We start from the raw sequence: 20,243 nt of genomic DNA, 5'->3' as shown, positions 1-20,243 counted from the left end.
ACCATCTCAGTCCATCCTGGGGATTGACGACAGGTGTCTGTGAACACCAATACCCACCTTTCTGTCCCTTAGGTATGTCTAGGTTTGTATGTCCAGGATACCTGAGGGAGCGCCACCTCCCCTGTCACTGAGGTCATCCGAGGGCCTGCTCCTGGTGGTTCCACCTAGATCCATCCTCCAATTGGAGTCCACCAGGGGAAGAGCCTTCAGCGTGGTGGCCCCCTCCTGTGGAATTCCCTGCCTCTGGAGGTCAGGCAGGCTCCAACCTTGTACTCCTTTTGGCGCCTCCTGAAAACATCTTTATTCCAAGAAGCCTTTCCTTAATATGCAGCCTTGAATCTGTTTTTGCTTCTTTTAAATATTGTTTTAATTGTTTTATTCTGTTTTTATTTTCATTTCATCTTGTATGCCGCTCTGAAATTTTTCAATGGGGAGCGGAATATAAATATTCTAAATAAATAAATGTCTAGTGAGTGTGGAATGTTTGAGTGGGTGTGGCTAGTGATGCGGTGAGAGAGGCGTATAAATAGGTTGGCTGAGGGGATTGTGAGTGTTGTTTGAGGTTTGGTTTTAGTCTGGGAGTTTTAGGCTGGCTTGTGCTTCGTGAGAGCGTTTGGTGTGTGAGGAGTGAGAAGAGATAGAATTTTAAGGGACTTGGGATTGTTGTTTTGAATATAAAAACATGCAGGTTTGACCTAAATTGAAATGCTAAATATTTGTTGAATTTCAATAAACTTTACTTTGTGTTCTATTCCCACAAACTACGCGTTAGCTCGGATTTATTACCTGCTATATTACGCAGTGTAAAAACATCTAACAATACACTTGCAGTTCAGTACCTTAGTAATAGAACCTGTTTCCCAGAACCCTTTACCTCGTTCCGTCACATATAGGGGAGCGGTTGTGTTGTTTTTACCCTTTCCTCGGGCTTTTCAAGAGGTGGCGCTTGGCTTGAGAAGGGTGTCCCAGGCAAGGCCTTCTGTGTGGGGTCGGTGCTGTCGCAAGCTCCTATGCCCATAAAGTTGCACGCCTTCCCCCCAGGGCCGCTGCCAGACTATTTTGTGCCCTAGGCAGGTGAGCTGCTTTCATCCACCCACCTCCACTCCAGCGTACCTGGGCACAGGGCACCATCTCACCCGCCCAGCCGAAGCGAAGCCAGGATGCTGGGGCGGCTTCGGAACGGCGCGCCCGGCCGGAAACAGCTCTGGGAGAGTGACTTCCAGGTGCGCTGTTCCGAAGCTGCCCACCCCCCCCCACCCCAGTGTTCTGGATTCACTTCTGCTGGGCGCCCGCCCAGCCGAAGCGAAGCCAGGACACTGGAGTGGGTGGGTGGGCGTAGCTTCGCTTCGGCTGGGGGGGCACCCAGCCGAAGCGAAGCCAGGATGCTGGAGTGGGGGGGGGGCGTGGGTGTTCCGAAGCTGCCCGCCCACCCCAGCATCCTGGCTTCGCTTCGGCTGGGCCCACCCAGCCAAAGCGAAGCCAGGACGCTGGAGTGGGTGGGTAGGCGTGGCTTCGCTTCGGCTGGATGGGCACCCAGCCGAAGTGAAGCCAGGATGCTGGGGCAGGCGGGCAGCTTCAGAACGGCGCACCCGGAAGGCGCCCTCTCAGAGCCGCTGTGGGAGAGCAGCTTCCGGGTGCGGCAGGCAGCGCCCCCTTACCTTGGCGCTCTAGGCGGCCGCCTGAGTCGCCTCTATGGTAGCGCCGGCCCTGCTTCCCCCTCCTTGCCCCAAATTGTATGCTCCCTCTCTCCCAATTCCTGCCAAACCACCCTGCCCATAAGGTAATTTTGGGACTTCCTGGACTGCAGAATTCACAGCGTCTCCCGCTGCCCACCCCCTCCTTACGGTTTGAGGTCCTGGTCGATCAAGATATCGTAACCGTAGAGCTCAAAGCAGTGCTTGTCACTGATGATCACTTTCTGGACGCTCTGCAGGCTCTTGATGAAAATGTTGTCCATCTCGGAGAAGAGGGTCTCCACATCTTCCGCCCCATGCTTGGCGGTCAGGTACAGGCGGAACTGCTGGATCATCCACTTGCAGCCCTGCCCGCAAAGAGAGCAAGAATACGTATTTATTTATTTATATAAAACATTTGTAGCCCACCCTATATCATTAAGATCCCAGGGCGGCGTACAGATAAAAGTATAAAACAATAAATATACGCGGCTAAAAACAAATTAAACCATGAACCAAGTTAAAACAACATATAATTTAAAAGCAGTAAAAACAAAAGTTAAAATAATGTGCCATCTTAGTGAATTTAACCATAGAAGGCTTTGTTAAAAAGCCATGTTTCTACTTGGCGTCGAAATGCATACTATAGTGATGAGTGTTGGGCTTGGAGTGAGGAGACCCGGGCTAAAATCCCCACTCAGCCAAGCAGCTCCCCAAACTATGGGGTCTCCGTCTAATCTACCTCCCACGGTTACTATGAGACTAAAATGGAATAGAATCATAGAATCGCAGAGTTGGAAGGGGCCTACAAGGCCATCGAGTCCAACCCCCTGCTCAATGCAGGAATCCACCCTAAAGCATCCCTGACAGGTGGTTGTCCAGCTGCCTCTTGAAGGCCTCTAGTGTGGGAGAGCCCACCACCTCCCTAGGTAACTGATTCCATTGTCATACTGCTCTAACAGTCAGGAGGTTTTTCCTGACGTCCAGCTGGAATCTGGCTTCCTGTCACTTGAGCCCGTTATTCCATGTCCTGCACTCTGGGAGGATTGAGAAGAGATCCTGGCCCTCCTCTGTGTGACAACCTTTTAAGTACTTTTAAGTACTTGAAGAGTGCTCTCATGTCTCCCCTCAATCTTCTCTTCTCCAGGTTAAACATGCCCAGTTCTTTCAGTCTCTCTTCCTAGGGCTTTGTTTCCAAACCCCTGATCATCCTGGTTGCCCTCCTCTGAACACGCTCTGCATCCTTCTTGAATTGTGGAGCCCAGAACTGGACGCAATACTCTAGATGAGGCCTAACCAGGGCCGAATAGAGAGGAACCAGTACCTCACATGATTTGGAAGCTATGCTTCTATTAATGCAGCCCCAAATAGCATTTGCTTTTTTTTACAGCCACATCGCACTGTTGGCTCATATTCAGCTTGCAATCTACAACAATTCCAAGATCCTTCTTGTTTGTAGTATTGCTGAGCCAAGTATCCCCCATCTTGTAATTGTGCATTTGGTTTCTATTTCCTAAATGTAGAACTTGGCATTTATCCCTATTAAATTTCATTCTGTTGTTTTCAGCCCAGCACTCCAGCCTATCAAGATCACTTTGAAGTTTGTTTCTGTCTTCCAGGGTATTAGCTATCCCACCCAATTTTGTGTCATCTGCAAATTTGCTAAGCGTTCCCTGCACCTCCTTGTCCAAATCATTAATAAAAATGCTGAAGAGCACTGGGCCCATGAGTGAGCTCTGCGGTACCCCACTCGTTACCTCCCCCCAGTTTGAGAAGGTACTGTTGATAAGCACTCTTTCTGTAGCCAACTGTGGATCTACCTAATAGTTGTTCCATCTAGCCCACTTTTACCTAGTTTGCTAATCAGACATGTACATCTTCAAGCCTGATCTCCGAGGCTTAAAGATGCAACAAGGGAGAGGGCCTTTTCGGTGGTGGCCCCCCGACTGTGGAATGATCTCCCCCATGAGGCTCGCCTGGCGCCAAGATTGTTATCTTTCAGGCACCAGGTCAAGACTTTCCTCTTCTCCCAGGCATTTAATGGCATTGATTAACACTAATTTTGTTTTTAATGGACCCAAGAACTGTTGTTTTAAATGGATGCTGCTGTTTTTATACTGTTGTTTTTACGTTTTTGATGCTTTAAAATTTTGTATACTTTTAGTGTTTACTGTTTTTAGCTTTTGTGAACCGCCCAGAGAGCTTCGGCTGTGGGGCGGTATATAAATGTAATAAAATAAATAAATAAATAATAAATAAATACAAATGAGATCGACAGAACAGGCCCAAACAACCAGGAACTGATGCTGATGCTGCAAATATAGGCCAGGCTGGCAATCTCAGTTTTTGCAGAGTTGGAACTGAATTTGCATCACAAGGCTGTTTCTGCATTGGTGATGGGCCAGCAGCTGGTAGCATTGCTATAACGTCAAGCGTGTTAGGCATTGTATAGAGCAAAGCACTGATGCAATCCCTGCTCTCAAAGTATAACAAGGAAGATTAGACTGACAAGACACAGATGCAGGTCAGGTGAAGACGGGAGGGTTCAAAGATGTTCTCTTGCAAGAGAGGTACATGGCGTCACAAATGAAAAGGAAGAGTCTTCCCAACCTCCTGAGAAGCGTGACAAAGGGCGCAGAGGTGGGAGAAGGCACAGAAAAAACAGGGGGGGAGGGGTGATGGCTGTTAAGCTTGTGTGGAGGAGAGAGACTGAGGACCAATTCTCGTGGGAGACGCAGGGGTGCTGCCAAGCCAGTGGTTCCATCCATGCTCTCCCAGGAGTATAGGGATGCAGGTGCCACGTGTACGCAGCAGGGTCCAGCGAGGAACACATCGATGTCGCCACTCCCCTAATGTAAGAATATGTATGCAGATCATAGAATCCTAGAATAGCAGAGTTGGAAGGGGCCTACAAGGCCATCGAGTCCAACACCCTGCTTAATGCAGGAATCCACCCTAAAGCATCTCTGACAGATGGTTGTCCAGCTGCCTCTTGAAGGCCTCTAGTGTGGGAGAGCCCACAACCTCCCTGGGTCATTGATTCCACCATCGCACTGCTCTAACAGTCAGGAAGTTTTTCCTGATGTCCAGCCGGAATCTGGCTTCCTTTAACTTGAGCCCATTATTCCGTGTCCTGCACTCTGGGAGGATCGGGAAGAGATCCTGGCCCGCCTGTGTGACAACCTTTTAAGTATTTGAAGAGTGCTCTCATGTCTCCCCTCAATCTTCTCTTCTCCAGGCTAAACCTGCCCAGTTCTTTCAGTCTCTCTTCATAGGGCTTTATTTCCAGACCCCTGATCATCCTGGTTGCCCTCCTCTGAACACGCTCCAGCTTGTCTGCGTACTTCTTGAATTGTGGAGCCCAGAACTGGACGCAATACTCTAGATGAGGCCTAACTAGGGCCGAATAGAGAGGAACCAGTACCTCCCGTGATTTGGAAGCCATACTTCTATTAATGCAGCCCAAAATAGCATTTGCCTTTCTTGCAGCCATATCGCACTGTTGGCTCATATTCAGCTTGTGATCTACAACAATTCCAACATCCTTCTCGTTTGTAGTATTGCTGAGCCAAGTATCCCCCATCTTGTAACTATGCATTTGGTTTCTATTTCCTAGATGTAGTGGCATTTATCCCTATTAAATTTCATTCTGTTATTTTCAGCCCAGTGCAAAGAGGAAATGGAAGAGATAAAAAGCCAGAAGAGAGATGAAGGGCTGTAAAAATACTGAGTTGAAAATAGACGCAGAGAATTCCAGGAAGCCAGTGCAGAGAAAAAAAGAGAGAGAAGGTGTAATCACAGCCACAGCAGAGGTGTTCTGAAGAAGGAAGGTGTAGCAGGAGTTACACAAAAGCTCGGAGGTTTCCTAGGCTGGTGGACTTGAATCTCCGGGTGAGCACCTCATGTTCTTCCAGCTGTAGATGAGCATCTGGAGGTAGAGGTGAGGGGCAGTTTGGAAGCGCTCTCACCATGTGCAATTCAAATCTACCTTTATCTCTCCTGATGCACACTCTTACAAAGACAAAACATTCTGCAGCTTTGTCAGTTTGAATGGGGGGAAACCTGGCTGTGAATGTTACAAGTTAGCTTACCCACAAACCTGCTGCCTGCTAGGCATGTTGGACTACAACTCCCATAATTCCCAGCCAGCATGGCCATTAGGCATGAGTTAATCAACTCATGGGCCATCAACCTATGATATCCTGAATGTACTTTCTTCCCACTCTCAATCCCGGAAGGGTGTTGCAATTGTTTTAAAATGTCTGCAGCATCTTAAAAAAAAGAAAGAAAGTGGAAGATAAATATGAATGTGCCAATTAAAAGCAAAGATGGATAACCCACCTGACATTGGGAGGAGGAGGAAGACTGGAGGCTAAACTAGCATTTGACACACTACTACATACGTGTGCAAGGCAAGTTGTGAAGTCAGGTTGAAGCTGGACTCCCAGGTGTAGAACCGGCTGTGACTCCAGTTCAAATGTCACATGTATCTTTTATCTTGAGCCACTACGTCTTCCTGCTGTCGCTAAGAGCAAGGATTAGAACGGCGGTCTTTCACATCCAAACCACCCCTGCTCTGATACGGGGAAAGTCTGGGCTGTGACCCTCCGGAGTCACCCCTCAGCCTTGAAATCAGTAGCTTATTTCTGGGATTGCTGGAAGTTTGGGTTTTGTTGCAGTATTCACACTGCTTTGATTTTGTGTATTTCTTTTGTTTACTGTAAGCCGCCCACATATGTTACGGAGCAGCACGCAAACGTGGTAAAGGAAGCAAATGAAACACCACTCACCTTCTCGGGATCATAGTCAGGGGCCGTCTTCTGAACAGCTACGTTCGTTAGGTGAACATCTGGCATGAAGTGGGAGGTAAGGATTGTATACGTGGAAAGGGAGGCTCTCAGCATAGAATCATAGAATAGCAGAGTTGGAAGGGGCCTACAAGGCCACCGAATCCAACCCCCTGCTCAAGGCAGGAATCCACCCTAAAGCATCCCTGACAGAGGGTTGTCCAGCTGCCTCTTGAAGGCCTCTAGCGTGGGAGAGCCCACCACCTCCCTAAGTGGTTCCATTGTTGTACTGCTCTGACAGTCAGGAAGTTTTTCCTGATGTCCAGCCGGAATCCGGCTTCCTTTAACTTGAGCCCGTTATTCCGTGTCCTGCACTCTGGGAGGATCGAGAAGAGATCCTGGCCCTCCTCTGTGTGACAACCTTTCAAGTATTTGAAGAGTGCTCTCATGGCACATGCACCGTCATCATTGCCTCACTCCAGAGAAAAAAGTCAGGGTAAGTCCACGACTTTTTTATTTCGGCGCTTTAGGAGAAAGCCCCGGAATGGCTCCACAGTGGCTTCTGTGTCGTATGAACAACACAACGCCACTACGGAGCCACCCTGGGGCTTTCCCTACATATAGACATCCCCTAGGTTAGGATACAATGGTCATCAATGGTATTCAGAGTGAAGCGCGTGTTGGAGAAGCGGGCAAAGCCGTCTCGGTACAGCCAGGCCTTGAGTGGGATATACTGGGAGAAAGAGAAACTGTGATGAGAGGCAGGACCCTCCCAGTTAGCCATCGTGGCAAAGGTGGCGAAGGGGGTGGTGCAAGCTTGCTCACTCACCGACATTACTAGGACGTACACCCTCAAGTCAAACTTCCGACCTGTGAACCAAAGAGAAATAGCTTCATAGCACACGGCCTTTGCTGTGGTTCCCATGCCTCAGGAACATGGGAGTGGCCTGATATTTGGGGCACGGGCTTAAGTAAAGCAGCAGCAGCATGATACAAGGAAAAAAAGTATTGAAACAGGGAAATCCCAAACCCTGCTTGGAAATACCCAGGAAGTTATAACAGGAAAAATAAATCAGCTGCGGCATCCATTTATTTCTATGCCACTTTCCCACAAGATTGTGCCCAGTGTGGTGTAGTGGCTAAAACGCTGGACTGGGAGTCTAGAGATCCGGGTTCTAGTCCCCACTCACTCGGCCATGGAAACCCACTGGGTGACTTTGAGCCAGTCATAGACTCTCAGCCCAACCTACCTCACAGGGTTGTTGTTGTGAGGATAAAATGGAGAGGAAGAGGATTATGTATGCCGCCTTGGGTTACCTTAGAGCAGCCTTCCTCAACCTGGGGTACTCCAGATGTGTTGGACTGCATCTCCCAGAATGCCCCAGCCAGGTCCCAATCCCCTTTCCTTTTGTGCCATGTCTTTTAGATTGTAAGCCTGTGGCAGGGACTGTCAAGAAATACTTTTGTAAGCTGCTGTGAGAGCCTTTTTCGGCTGAATGGCAGCATAAAAATGCTTAAATAAATAAAAAAATAAAAATAAAGAAACATTAACAATCTCAGATATGCAGATGACACCACTTTGATGGCTGAAAGCGAGGAGGAGCTGAGGAGCCTTATGACGAAGGTGAAAGAAGAAAGCGCAAAAGCCGGGTTGCAGTGAAACCTCAAAAAAACCAAGATTATGGCAACCAGCTTGATTGATAACTGGCAAATAGAGGGAGAAAACGTGGAGGCAGTGACAGACTTTGTATTTCTGGGCGCAAAGATTACTGCAGACGCTGACTGCAGCCAGGAAATCAGAAGACGTTGACTTCTTGGGAGGAGAGCAATGGCAACTCTTGATAAAATAGTTAAGAGCAGAGACACCACACTGACAACAAAGGTCCGCAGAGTTAAAGCAATGGTATTCCCCGTAGTAACCTATGGCTGCGAGAGCTGGACCATAAGGAAGGCTGAGCGAAGGAAGATAGATGCTTTTGAACTGAGGTGTTGGAGGAAAATTCTGAGAGTGCCTTGGACTGGAAGAAGATCAAACCAGTCCATACTCCAGGAAATAAAGCCAGGCTCCGGAACTTTCTCCTGATGTTCACGATCGTATCTCGGCATGTCTCTCAGATATCTCAGCCTGGCTGCTTCATCGTCGTTTGAAACTTAACATGGCAAAGACTGAATTGCTTGTTTTTCCTCCTAAACCTTCTCCTCACCTCTCATTCTCTCTTACTGTCAACGATGTCACGCTTACTCTGGTCACGGAAGCTCGTAGTCTTGGCTTTATATTTGACTCCTCGCTCTCCTTTACTCCTCACATCGAGGCAGTAGCTAAATCCTGTCGTTTCTTCCTGTATAATATTGCCAGGATTCGACCATTTTTGTCTGTCTCTTCTGCCAAGACTCTCGTTCACGCACTGGTTATCTCTCGGCTGGACTACTGCAACCTTCTTCTCTCTGGCCTTCCTTCGTCTCACATCAGTCTGCTGGTCTCTGTCCACCACTCTGCCGCTAAGATCATCTTCTTGGCCCGCCGCTCTGACCATGTCACTCCACTTCTGAAATCTCTTCATTGGCTTCCAACTCACTCCAGAATCCATTATAAACTTCTCCTGCTGACCTTCAAAGCTCTTCATGGTCTAGCTCCTGCCTATCTCTCCTCTCTCATCTTACACTATCGCCCCGCTCGTGCTCTCCGCTCCTCTGATGCCATGCTTCTCGCCTGCCCAAGGACCTCCACTTCCCTTACTCGGCTTCGTCCTTTTTCTTCTGCTGCCCCTTACGCCTGGAACGCTCTTCCAGAACACTTGAGAACTACAAACTCAATCACTGCTTTTAAAACTCAGCTAAAAACTTTTCTTTTCCCTATAGCCTTCAAATATTGAGTTTGTTCTGACTCTATACTGTTAGCTTCACCCTACCCGGTGCCTGTTTACACTTCCCTGTGCCTGTTCGCATTCTCCTTCCCTCTTTATTGTTTACTACAACTTATTAGATTGTAAGCCTACGCGGCAGGGTCTTGCTATTATCTGTACAGCACCATGTACATTGATGGTGCTATATAAATAAACAATAATAATAATAATAATTAAAGGCAAAACTGAAGTACTTTGGCCCCATAATGAGAAGACAGGACACCCTGGAGAAGGTGCTGATGCTAGGGAAAGTGGAAGGCAAAAGGAAGAGGGGCCGACCAAGGGCAAGATGGATGGAGGATATTCTGGAGGTGACAGACTTGACCTTGGGGGAGCTGGGGGTGGCAACGGCTGACAAAAAGCTCTGGCGTGGGCTGGTCCATGAAGAGTCAGAAGCGACTGAACGAATAAACAACAAAAAAGTAATGAAGACATTGTTAGCAGAGCAAGCATATTTTGGGCTGGTCCAGAGACCATGGGCGAGCAACTTACCACCTATTAAATATGGGTTCTCGATATATCGCTGAGCTACGTAATTCTCTACTGGAATTTCATCTTTCTGGTCATCGAGGCGAGCACCATCCTGCGAAAGGAATTAGGTGACTTGCTTAGATCAGGTAGGACAGAAGAAACATCTCAGGAAGGTTCTCCTGGACTTTGTTCTTGCTAACCGTCAGGATCAGCTGGATTGTTAGATTTGGTGCCCGGGAGGGAAAGTGTTCGCTCTGCTGAGGGTTTTGCCTTTCCACAGCATCTGCTGCTTGTTTGTGGCAAGCAAACAGAGAAAGACAGGATCACAGGAGGGACCGAAAGGCCATCTAGTCCAAATTGGAGGAGTGCCACGCATGCGGTGACCCAAGCATTTAGACCACAATGCACCAGAAACAGGGAACTGGTACCTCACTGAATAGTTTTGGTGGCAGTCTGCAAGCAAACTGTGGAAGGCAAACATAGCCCACCTAACCACAACTCAAGGTCATTATTTTTTTCCATACTGGAATAAAAATTCTTTACAAGCCCCAATTATGGAGATCAATCATGCCCTGAACATGAAAAACGCAAACCTTCAAGGATTGACTGACCTCACAAGGGTGACTCAAAAGGAACAGTCCCATTATGAGGCTCCTCCAATATGATGATTGGAAGATTTTTCCTGTCTGGTGGGATTTAAACTGAACTAAGATCCCGGGTGGGTGTGATGTCCACAGCAAGTAGCATTATGCTCAGCACCATCTCCAGACTAAAATACCCCTGGCAAGAGAAGCCATGGCACTGTACAGAAAAGGGCTGGGGAACCTTCAGCATACAGGACCGATGGAGAACACCCTTGGGGTGTTCTCCATCAGGCCCACAAGAGTCTTTCGCTGTCATCTCTGATCTACACTATAGAATTTCACAGGACTATACTGTCCAGTGGAAGCCAAGACTATGGCCTCGTTTGCACATAATGCTAACCCGTGGTATGGGTTGTTGAATTCTGTGTTATCATATGTGAACACGGTTGCACTAACAAACCATGTTTTGTTAATCACACACACACACACAAAAAAAACAACCCTGAAAAAAAACCCACAGCTTGTTGTTGGGTTGGGAACTTGGTTGTTTAAACCATGACTTGTTGTTACATATGAACACAGAACTGTGGGTTGTTTATGGGTTGTTTTGCCAGGCTACAGAGGCGGAGAAAAAGAGTGGTAATAAAAACCACAGTTGCTCCACATGTCAGTACTGTGGTGTCCCAAAGGCTTTTGGCATAAATGAAGGAACCGGACAGAGGAGGGAAATAAATAACATAGGAATTGAGAAAACAAACCACTGTTTGTTTGATTGTCTGCTAGTCAAATCCTGGGAACGCCAACAAGCCATGAGTTAAATAAACCATGGTGTAGCGTTATGTGTGAACCAGGGAGTCAAATCTCATGGGATTGGAAGAGACTAAAAATGCTCCCAGGTCCACTACCTCACCCACGGTGAGATGACCCACACATTTGCCCAATATACCGAACTAACCGATAAGCAAAGAGCAGGAGAAAAAAAGGGGGTTCCTGGCCTCTAGCAGCCTAATGCGAAGGTGCTGCTCACCGAGCAAAACTTTAAGGTGGGCTGTTCCCACCTAATCCCTTCCTGAGAGGTGAGAAGAAGGAGGCATCTCACCTTCCTCCAGTCAATCACATCCTTGAGTTTCCGGAAGAGAAAAATGCCTCTCCCTTGAGACCGGGCAACCTGCAGGAGAGGGAGAAAACCGTTACTCCCCTTTCATCCGACCGGCTCTTGCTTGTTGGCCTAAAATGAGGTGCTGTCTGCTCGCGTACGTGACCCACATACTTTCGCAGGCATAAAGGCTGGAAGCTTCTCCCCCCCACCCCCAAAAAAATCCATAGGAAGCTGAATGCTACAGCCAATACCGTTTTCTGGCACATTTCTCCAGCGTTGCCCATGATGGCTAATTAGAGACCCAGGCATTTGACTTCCCTATAGCAGCACGGGCCGTGGCTTCATTGGTCTGGCTACTGGTGCATTAGCAAAAAACAAACGAAGCTGCCTTATGCCAGGCCATACTCCCACCCAACCAGCCACCCGCCATCTAAGCCTAGGATCGTCTACTGACTGAAGAGATTCAAGCAGGAAAATAATAATATTTAAAATCTTTTTATTCTGCTCTTCATTTTACTTAGGATTTCAGAGCAATCTACAACCAAATTAAATCATAGAATCATAGAATAGCAGAGTTGGAAGGGGCCTACAAGGCCATCGAGTCCAACCCCCCTGCTCAAGGCAAGAATCCACCCTAAAGCATCCCTGACAGATGGCTGTCCAGCTGCCTCTTGAATGACTCCAGTGTGGGAGAGCCCACAACCTCCCTAGGTAACTGATTCCATTGCCGTACTGAGTGCAGGACACGGAATAACAGGCTCAAGTTAAAGGAAGCCAGATTCCAGCTGGACATCAGGAAAAACTTCCTGACTGTTAGAGCAGTACGAGGTTGTGGGCCCTCCCACACTAGAGGCCTTCAAGAGGCAGCAGGACAACCACCTGTCAGGGATGCTTTAGGGTGGATTCCTGCATTGAGCAGGGGGTTGGACTCAATGGCCTTGGAGGCCCCTTCCAACTCTGCTATTCTATGATTCTATGATCATTCTGTTGTTTTCAGCCCAGCACTCCAGCCTATCAAGATTACTTTGAAGTTTGTTACTGTCTTCCAGGGTATTAGGTATCCCACCCAATTTTGTGTCATCTGCGAATTTGATAAGCGTTCCCTGCACCTCCTCATCCAAATCATTAATAAAAATGTTGAAGAGCCCTGGGCCCAGGACTGAGCCCTGCGGTACCCCACTTGTTGTCTCTCCCCAGTTTGAGAAGGTTCCATTGAAAATTACTCTTTAAGTCCGATTCTGTAGCCAACTGTGAATCCACCTAACAACCAAATTAAATTACAACGTAGATACAATAATGGAACAATCCAAAATCCTTAACAATTAAAATTGCAAGTAATTGAGATACCTTGGTTAATAGATACATGGGGGAAAGTTCTTTTCACCTGAGCTTTAAAAAAAACCACACACCTCTTAACTGGAGATGCCGGGTATCGACTCTGGGACTTCATGCATGCAAAGCATGTATGTGTTCTACCACTGAGCTTCAACCTTACCATCTGTAACCTTCTACCAGTGAGCTCCGTTCCTTCCTTTATTCAGAAAAAATATCCTTTATTCACAGTGTGTCATTTTCTGTGCAGGCATGGAATCTCCTTACTGAAAGTACATCTGCAGCTCAGAGTACCCTATGAGCCTTTTCCACTTAACAGGTGCTTTCTGTGGCCCTCCATAAATGAAGAAAACAAAAAAAGCAAACCAAAAACCTTGAGCTCTTATTTGTCTCAAAACCAGACATCCAACAAACTTTCCAGCTGCAGCTCAGTGGAATGCCGACGCTGATCGCCTCCTCCCTGCTGTGTTTCTAAAGCTGACGATGCCATTTTATTTAGCAATATAAAAGGGAATGCTTGATGGTGTGCCATGATATAACGGTTTTACGGGCACAGATTTGGGATGGTGGCATTACTCATGAGTGGCGGTGCCACGGGTGAGTTATGCCGGCCATCCCCAAGGAGAGCCGGTAAAATCTTTACAGCACCACATGTTACTATACAGCCTGGCTCTTCTACATTTCAGGCAAAAGCTTCTGTTGCTCTTGCAACTATTTGGGAAAGGTTTTACTGGGACTGCATGTTTTTTCCACAGCCATTTTCTTGTAAACCAAGAGCTGCTGGTGTTACGTTTGAAGTATTTGCAGACCAGAAAATGATCCACAACGGAATGGAGTTCTTATCAATCCATCAGCTGCTTTTTGACCATTGTAAGAACACAGGAAAATACCTGCTGGTTCAAGCCAAAAGGCCATCTAGCTTAGCATTCTGCTTCCTACATTCTATTTCCTACGGCCAGGCAGATGCCTCTGCGAAGTCCACAAGCCAGAGGATGAAGGCAGCATGTTGTTCGTCCTACAACCTGGGGAATCTGGACATGAAAAATCCCATTTCGCTATCTAGCCGCCGACAGACTTATTTCCTGCCAGGAATTTATTTAATCCCCCTTTAAAGTTATCTAAGTTATTGGACATCACATCTTATTATTATTTATTTATTTATTTATTTATTTATTTATTTATTTATTTATTTATATAGCACCATCAATGTACATGGTGCTGTACAGATTACACAGTAAATAGCAAGACCCTGCCGCATAGGCTTACAATCTAATAAAGTTGTAGTAAACAATAAGGAGGGAAAGAGAATGCAAACAGGCACAGGGAAGTGTAAACAGGCACCGGGAAGGGTGAAGCTAACAGTATAGAGTCAGAACAAACTCAAAGTTTAAAAGCTATAGGGAAAAGAAAAGTTTTTAGCTGAGTTTTAAAAGCTATAATTGAGTTGGTAGTTGTGACAGTGTGACAGTGAGTTTGATAAATGCAAATAGAAACCAAAGGCACAGTTGCAAGATGGGGGATACTTGGCTCAGCAATACTACAAACGAGAAGGATCTTGGAATTGTTGTAGATCGCAAGCTGAATAGGAGCCAACAGTGCGATATGGCTGCAAGAAAGGCAAATGCTCTTTTGGGTTGCATTAATAGAAGTAGAGCTCCCAAATCACGTGAGGTACTGGTTCCTCTCTATTCGGCCCTGATTAGGCCTCATTTAGAGTATTGCATCCAGTTCTGGGCTCCACAATTCAAGAAGGACGCAGACAAGCTGGAGCGTGTTCAGAGGAGGGCAACCAGGATGATCAGGGGTCTGGAAACAAAGCCCTATGAAGAGAGACTGAAAGAACTGGGCAGGTTTAGCCTGGAGAAGAGAAGATTGAGGGGAGACATGAGAGCACTCTTCAAATACTTGAAAGGTTGTCACACAGAGGAGGGCCAGGAACTCTTCTCGATCATCACAGAGTGCAGGACATGGAATAAAGGGCTTAAGATACAGGAAGCCAGATTCCGGCTGGACAGCAGGAAAAACTTCCTCACTGTCAGAGCAGTACGACAATGGAACCAGTTACCTAGGGAGGTGGTGGGCTCTCCCACACTAGAGGCCTTCAAGAGGCAGCTGGGCAACCATCTGTCAGGGATGTTTTAGGGTGGATTCCTGCATTGAGCAGGGGGTTGGACTCAATGGCCTTATAGGCCCCTTCCTACTCTACTATTCTATGATTCTATGAATGCATCAGAAAGGCAGGTTAGGGTTGAGAAAGGCTGAAGATCTCCTGCTTTGACTGCCCTGAAACTCCCACCAATCAGCTTCTTTAGATGATGTCATTGGGTTCTGATTTTGACCTGGTTCGTGTGACATGCCAGGATTTAACCCACAATGAGCTGCACCATGCACGGTTGCCATTATGAATATGCAAGCCCTAATGGGGTTGTGTTATATCATCTGAGCTTGGCCAATATTGATTACTTGAGAGCCAGTGTGGCATAGTGCCTAAGGTGTTGGACTGGGAGTCGGGAGATCGGGGTTCTAGTCCCCACTCGGCCGTGAAAACCCACTGGGTGACTTTGGGCCAGTCACAGACTCTCAGCCCAACCTACCTCACAGGGTTGTTGGAGGGTTATGTACACCACCTTGGGTTCCTTGGAGGAAAAAAGTCAGGATATAAATGTAACAAATAAATAAATAAAATGAACAATCCTTGCAGAACCCTCAGTTTGTAGTAGTTTTATGTAAGGATTGTTTAACCCTAGAATAATTCATAGTGGTTAGGTTTGGGCAACAAATCACAACCCTGTCGGGGGTTGCATATTCATAATGGAAGCTGCCTGCACCCGGCATGTGCCATGGCTCATTGTGGGTTAAATAATCCATGGTCAGCCTGGTGTATTGTGCCAACTGGCCCAGTGAGAGGGAGAAAATGTCTCCGTCTCCACTTTGCCCACACCATAATTTTATACTCCTCTATCATGTCCTCCCACAAGTCACATTTTTTTCTCAGCTTAAAAATTCCAGGCACATTCCTCAGAGGACAAGTGAAGGAAACGTAGGGTGCAGGAGGTACAGCAGAAAGAGGCAGGGATCCCCAGGGATGGAGGGAGAGAGAGAGGAAGAAACAGGTCCATGGACAATAATCACACTTAGCAGGTATTTGGCACGTTTCAGTGTTCAAAGCGCTTCGAGTACATTCTGCCACTGATCCTCACAACCACCATATAGAGAAGGCCAGTACTGTATTGCCAACCCCTTATTGCAGACACAGAGGCTGAGGCAGTGGCTTGCATAAAGCCACCTGTATGTGTTCACAGCAGAAGTGAGGTTTGAACCAGGGAGTTTAAAGTTGTAGTTCTAGGTGTAACAAGACAAGGACAGGATCCAAGACTGGGTCTTCTGTGTGCTTTTTATTTTTAAAAAGGTGAAGACAGTTCTAAGGGTGGGGGTGATTTAGATCGGCCCATGGGGTGTGTGTGTGTGTCAAGGGGGGAGGGTTAACTCTCCCCTCTTGTGCTGTTTTCCCAGTTGAAACCATCACCTAAGACTACCTGGGGCAAACAGCTGCTTTGGGAGGATGATTTCAACTGGGAAAGAGTTAAATCTACTTCAGTCAAAGTTAGGCTGACAACCATTACCCGGAGGACCTTCTTCTTGATCCTCCCAGAGTGCAGGACACGGAATAACGGGCTCAAGTTAAAGGAAGCCAGATTCCAGCTGGACATCAGGAAAAACTTCCTGACTGTTAGAGCAGTACGACAATGGAATCAGTTACCTAGGGAGGTTGTGGGCTCTCCCACACTAGAGGCATTCAAGAGGCAGCTGGACAACCCTCTGTCAGGGATGCTTTAGGGTGGATTCCTCCATTGAGCAGGGGGTTGGACTCGATGGCCTTGTAGGCCCCTTCCAACTCTGCTATTCTATGATTCTATGATTCTCTTCTGCTGCTCCCAGACTGTGGAATGGCCTGCCGGAGAAGACTCGTCAGCTTGACAATCTTTTAGCATTCAAGAAAGCTATAAAGACTGATCTCTTCTGGCAGGCCTATCCACGGGAATTTTAGGATGATTTTAGAATGTTTTTAGGATGTTTTAAGAATGTATATTATGTTTTAATTCAGTTTTATGTATTTTATATTTACTGTTGTTTCCTGCCTCAATCAAAATGGAGAGGCATTTAAATAATAATAATAATAACAACAACAACAATAATAATAATAATAATAATAATAATAATAATAATAATCTGCTCCCCCATGCCACGGCCCCATCTGAATCCTCTCCTGGCTCTGCAGCTGTATTGGCCATGGGAGATGCTTGGCCAGCTTGGCCCTCAGTCTTAGGGGAAAAAGAGAAGCGAGGCAAAGCCAGTATGGGATTGGCGTGCTTCTCCCACCCCACCCTCTCCCCCTAAAAGTCCCCATTTCCACGCATATTCCCACCATGTGACGAGCATTTCTTAAGTATAAAAAAGCCAGCCGCATGATAAAAGCTACGGTACCACATTGGTATTACCTGTGGCTCTCAGGCTCCACTCCTTGCTAGAAGCCCACCGTGCACCTGGGCACAGCCTGGTCCGAGACGGATTCACTATCCGTGTCTCCGGCACTGTACAGGTCTGTCTGTCAAAACCTGCGTGCAGCCCTCTGCGTTTCTGCAGCCTTCTTCGAAACCGACACAGAAATCCCGGAATCCTAGTTCCCGCGGGTGGTAAAGCAACCTTTCCAAGCCTCGCAGGAAGTGAGATATTGGGCCGTTAAAATGTCCCCGGCTCAGGGTTGTATATTACCGTCCCAGTTTTAAGACCAGTGCTTCCACCCACCCACCCACCCACCCACCCAGCAGAACATTTTGTAAGGCAAAGAAATTTTTATTATTATTATTGCAGGCTCTTTCATGAGATATCCCCCTCCTGCCATTTAAGCTGTAGCTGTTTGAAAGCAGCACAGAGCTCAGCATTGCAAGGAGACACCAGAGCCAAGGGGGGTTGTCTGCCTGCCTGCCTGCCTGCCTGCCTGCCTGCCTGAAGCGGGGGCAGGGAGAGGATTGGCAGATCCTAGCCCACAAAGGAGAATGGGGCATATGGCCTCCAAGCTAGGCCTACACTGCAGCAGGTTACTGTGATATTAGTTAGCACAGCTTAACAGCATTTATATCTGCTCAACCACTTATCCTGTATAACTAGGGATAAGCAGACCACTGCATTGGCAACCAGATTGCCTAGTGAACTGATTAAGAACATCAGAAGAGCCCTGATGCTGGATCAGACCAAGGGTCCATCTCGTCCAGCACTGTTCACACAGTGGCCAACCAGCCGTTGACCAGGAACCCATGATTCTCAGGATCTGGTGTGCATAGGCTGACAGCCTGTGATAACGGAGGTAGCACACAGCCATCAGATGTGGACTGAGGTGTCATCAATATGTGGATGATACCCAGCTCTACCTTTCCTTTTCATCAAACCCAGGTGAGGCAGTGACTGTTCTGAACCAGTGCCTGGGCATGGTAATGGACTGGATGAGGGCTAACAAACTGAGACTCAATCCAGACAGGACGGAGGTACTGTTAGCGGGTGGTTCATCTGTCCGGCGAGGTGATGTTTGCCCTGTCCTGGACGGGGTTGCACTCCCCCTAAAGGATCGGGTCCGTAGTTTGGGGGTGCTCTTGGATCCAGAACTGTCACTTGAGGCACAGGTGAACTCAGTGGCAAAGAGCACCTTTTATCAGCTTAGGTTGGTATACCAACTACGCCCTTATCTGGACAGAGATAGCCTAGCTACAGTGATCCATGCTCTGATCACCTCTCGTTTGGATTACTGCAATGCGTTATACGTGGGTCTGCCTTTGAAAACGGTCCGGAAACTTCAACTGGTACAAAACAGGGCAGCACGGTTACTAACAGGGACTGGCCGGCGAGATCACATTACGCCAGTCCTTTTCCAGCTTTGATCTGTCCTGAATCTCCCACCAATCAGCTTCATGTGATGATGACACCGCCCCCTGGGGTTCTGGTATTACGGGACAGGGGGAGGAAAATGTCTTCCTATCCACATTCTCCACACCAGGCATCAATAAAGGCAAAGCTTGTAGGAGCAAGAGACCACCTTCTTCTCACTTGCCCCTTACGTCTTGGGGTAGGGATGGAGGGTTACCGGTAGAGCTGGAAAAGCCATGGCAGAAAATATGTAGGCCATTCAGCCCCAGTATTTTCTGACCAGCAGAGAAGGTGCAAGCTAGGCAAAAGGGATACGTTTAATTACTGGGATAAAGTATAAAAAGGGATACGTTTAATTAAACACATTAAATGTTTAAGGCTATTTTAGGTGGAGTTACACGATCAGAGCAATTTAGGGTGCAATCCTATGCATATGTAGACAGATAAAAGCCCTGAGCATGCACCTAAAGTTGTATGTCTTTTTTTCCGCTTAAACATGTACATCAGCCTTCCTCAACCTGGGGCGCTCCAGATGTGTTGGACTGCATCTCCCAGAATGCCCCAGCCAGCTGGCTGGGGCATTCTGGGAGATGCAGTCCAACACATCTGGAGCGCCCCAGGTTGAGGAAGGCTGATGTATAGGATTGTGTTTTTAAGACGTGTAGGCTGGGTCCCCAGACAGAGAGAGGATTATTTGTCTTACAACTAACCAGCCCTGTTCTCAGTCTGTCTCTGAGATGTCACTTTCCTTCCTGCCTGACAAAGACCTCTGTGCAAGTTACAAGCCTGCACCACCCTACAGCCAGACACAGTGGCCTAGTTGGGTTTTTTTTTAAAGGCAGACAGCCAAAGACTCAGCTGGCTATTTCAGCTCAGATACGTTTCCAACTTCAGCCTCTGCAGACTGCGGCCTTGCACCGCTCCTCCGTGGCCAGAGGGCCCAATTGCACGTGACGCTAACCACGTTGCGTTGGATCCAGACTGAGCCATATTTAGAGTAGACCTACTGAAATCAAGGGGACGTACATGGCTAACTTGTGTTGCATTGATTTCAGTGGGTCTGCTCTAGGTATGACTCAATCTGGATCCATCCCATAATTAGAAACCATGCTAAGTTGTCAAATTGATTTAGTACATGCAGAAGAAAGGGTAGTTTTCCACCAGGACCGCTTCCCTTTCCCAGCTGTGATGCTGACAAAAAGGAAAAAAAAACCCACCCTGGGCGGATATTAGCCTTAGAAAACGGATCCCATTAGCACCAAGTTTTCCGTCCCAGTTTTTCTTCCCCTCTTGGGCCCTTTCTACCCCTAAGGGTTATCTCAGGAAAATGGAGGAATACCGTCTCTGCCTTCTCCCAGGATCCCGTGTGGCATTTGGATGCACAGGAACAATCATAGAATCATAGAATAGCAGAGTTGGAAGGGGCCTACAAGGCCATGGAGTCCAACCCCCTGCTCAATGCAGGAATCCACCCT

General features: G+C 47.5%; 1 protein-coding gene across 1 annotated transcript in view; it reads right to left on the bottom strand.

Moving 5' to 3' along the window:
- Nucleotides 1-20,243, bottom strand: part of TTLL9 (tubulin tyrosine ligase like 9) — a 53,412-nt gene that overhangs the window by 10,699 nt on the left and 22,470 nt on the right. Inside the window, exons 6-11 of the mRNA XM_063121303.1 lie at nucleotides 11,518-11,586; nucleotides 9,856-9,946; nucleotides 7,290-7,330; nucleotides 7,106-7,193; nucleotides 6,464-6,522; nucleotides 1,845-2,041 (exon numbers count right to left, since the gene is read on the bottom strand). Of these exons, the coding sequence (XP_062977373.1) occupies nucleotides 1,845-2,041; nucleotides 6,464-6,522; nucleotides 7,106-7,193; nucleotides 7,290-7,330; nucleotides 9,856-9,946; nucleotides 11,518-11,586 (545 nt within the window). The remainder of the gene's footprint in view (nucleotides 1-1,844; nucleotides 2,042-6,463; nucleotides 6,523-7,105; nucleotides 7,194-7,289; nucleotides 7,331-9,855; nucleotides 9,947-11,517; nucleotides 11,587-20,243) is intronic.

The sequence above is a fragment of the Elgaria multicarinata genome, chromosome 1 (genome assembly GCF_023053635.1).
Source record: "Elgaria multicarinata webbii isolate HBS135686 ecotype San Diego chromosome 1, rElgMul1.1.pri, whole genome shotgun sequence".
NCBI classification, from domain to species: domain Eukaryota; kingdom Metazoa; phylum Chordata; class Lepidosauria; order Squamata; family Anguidae; genus Elgaria; species Elgaria multicarinata.
This window is presented reverse-complemented; position numbering and strand designations above follow the sequence as displayed.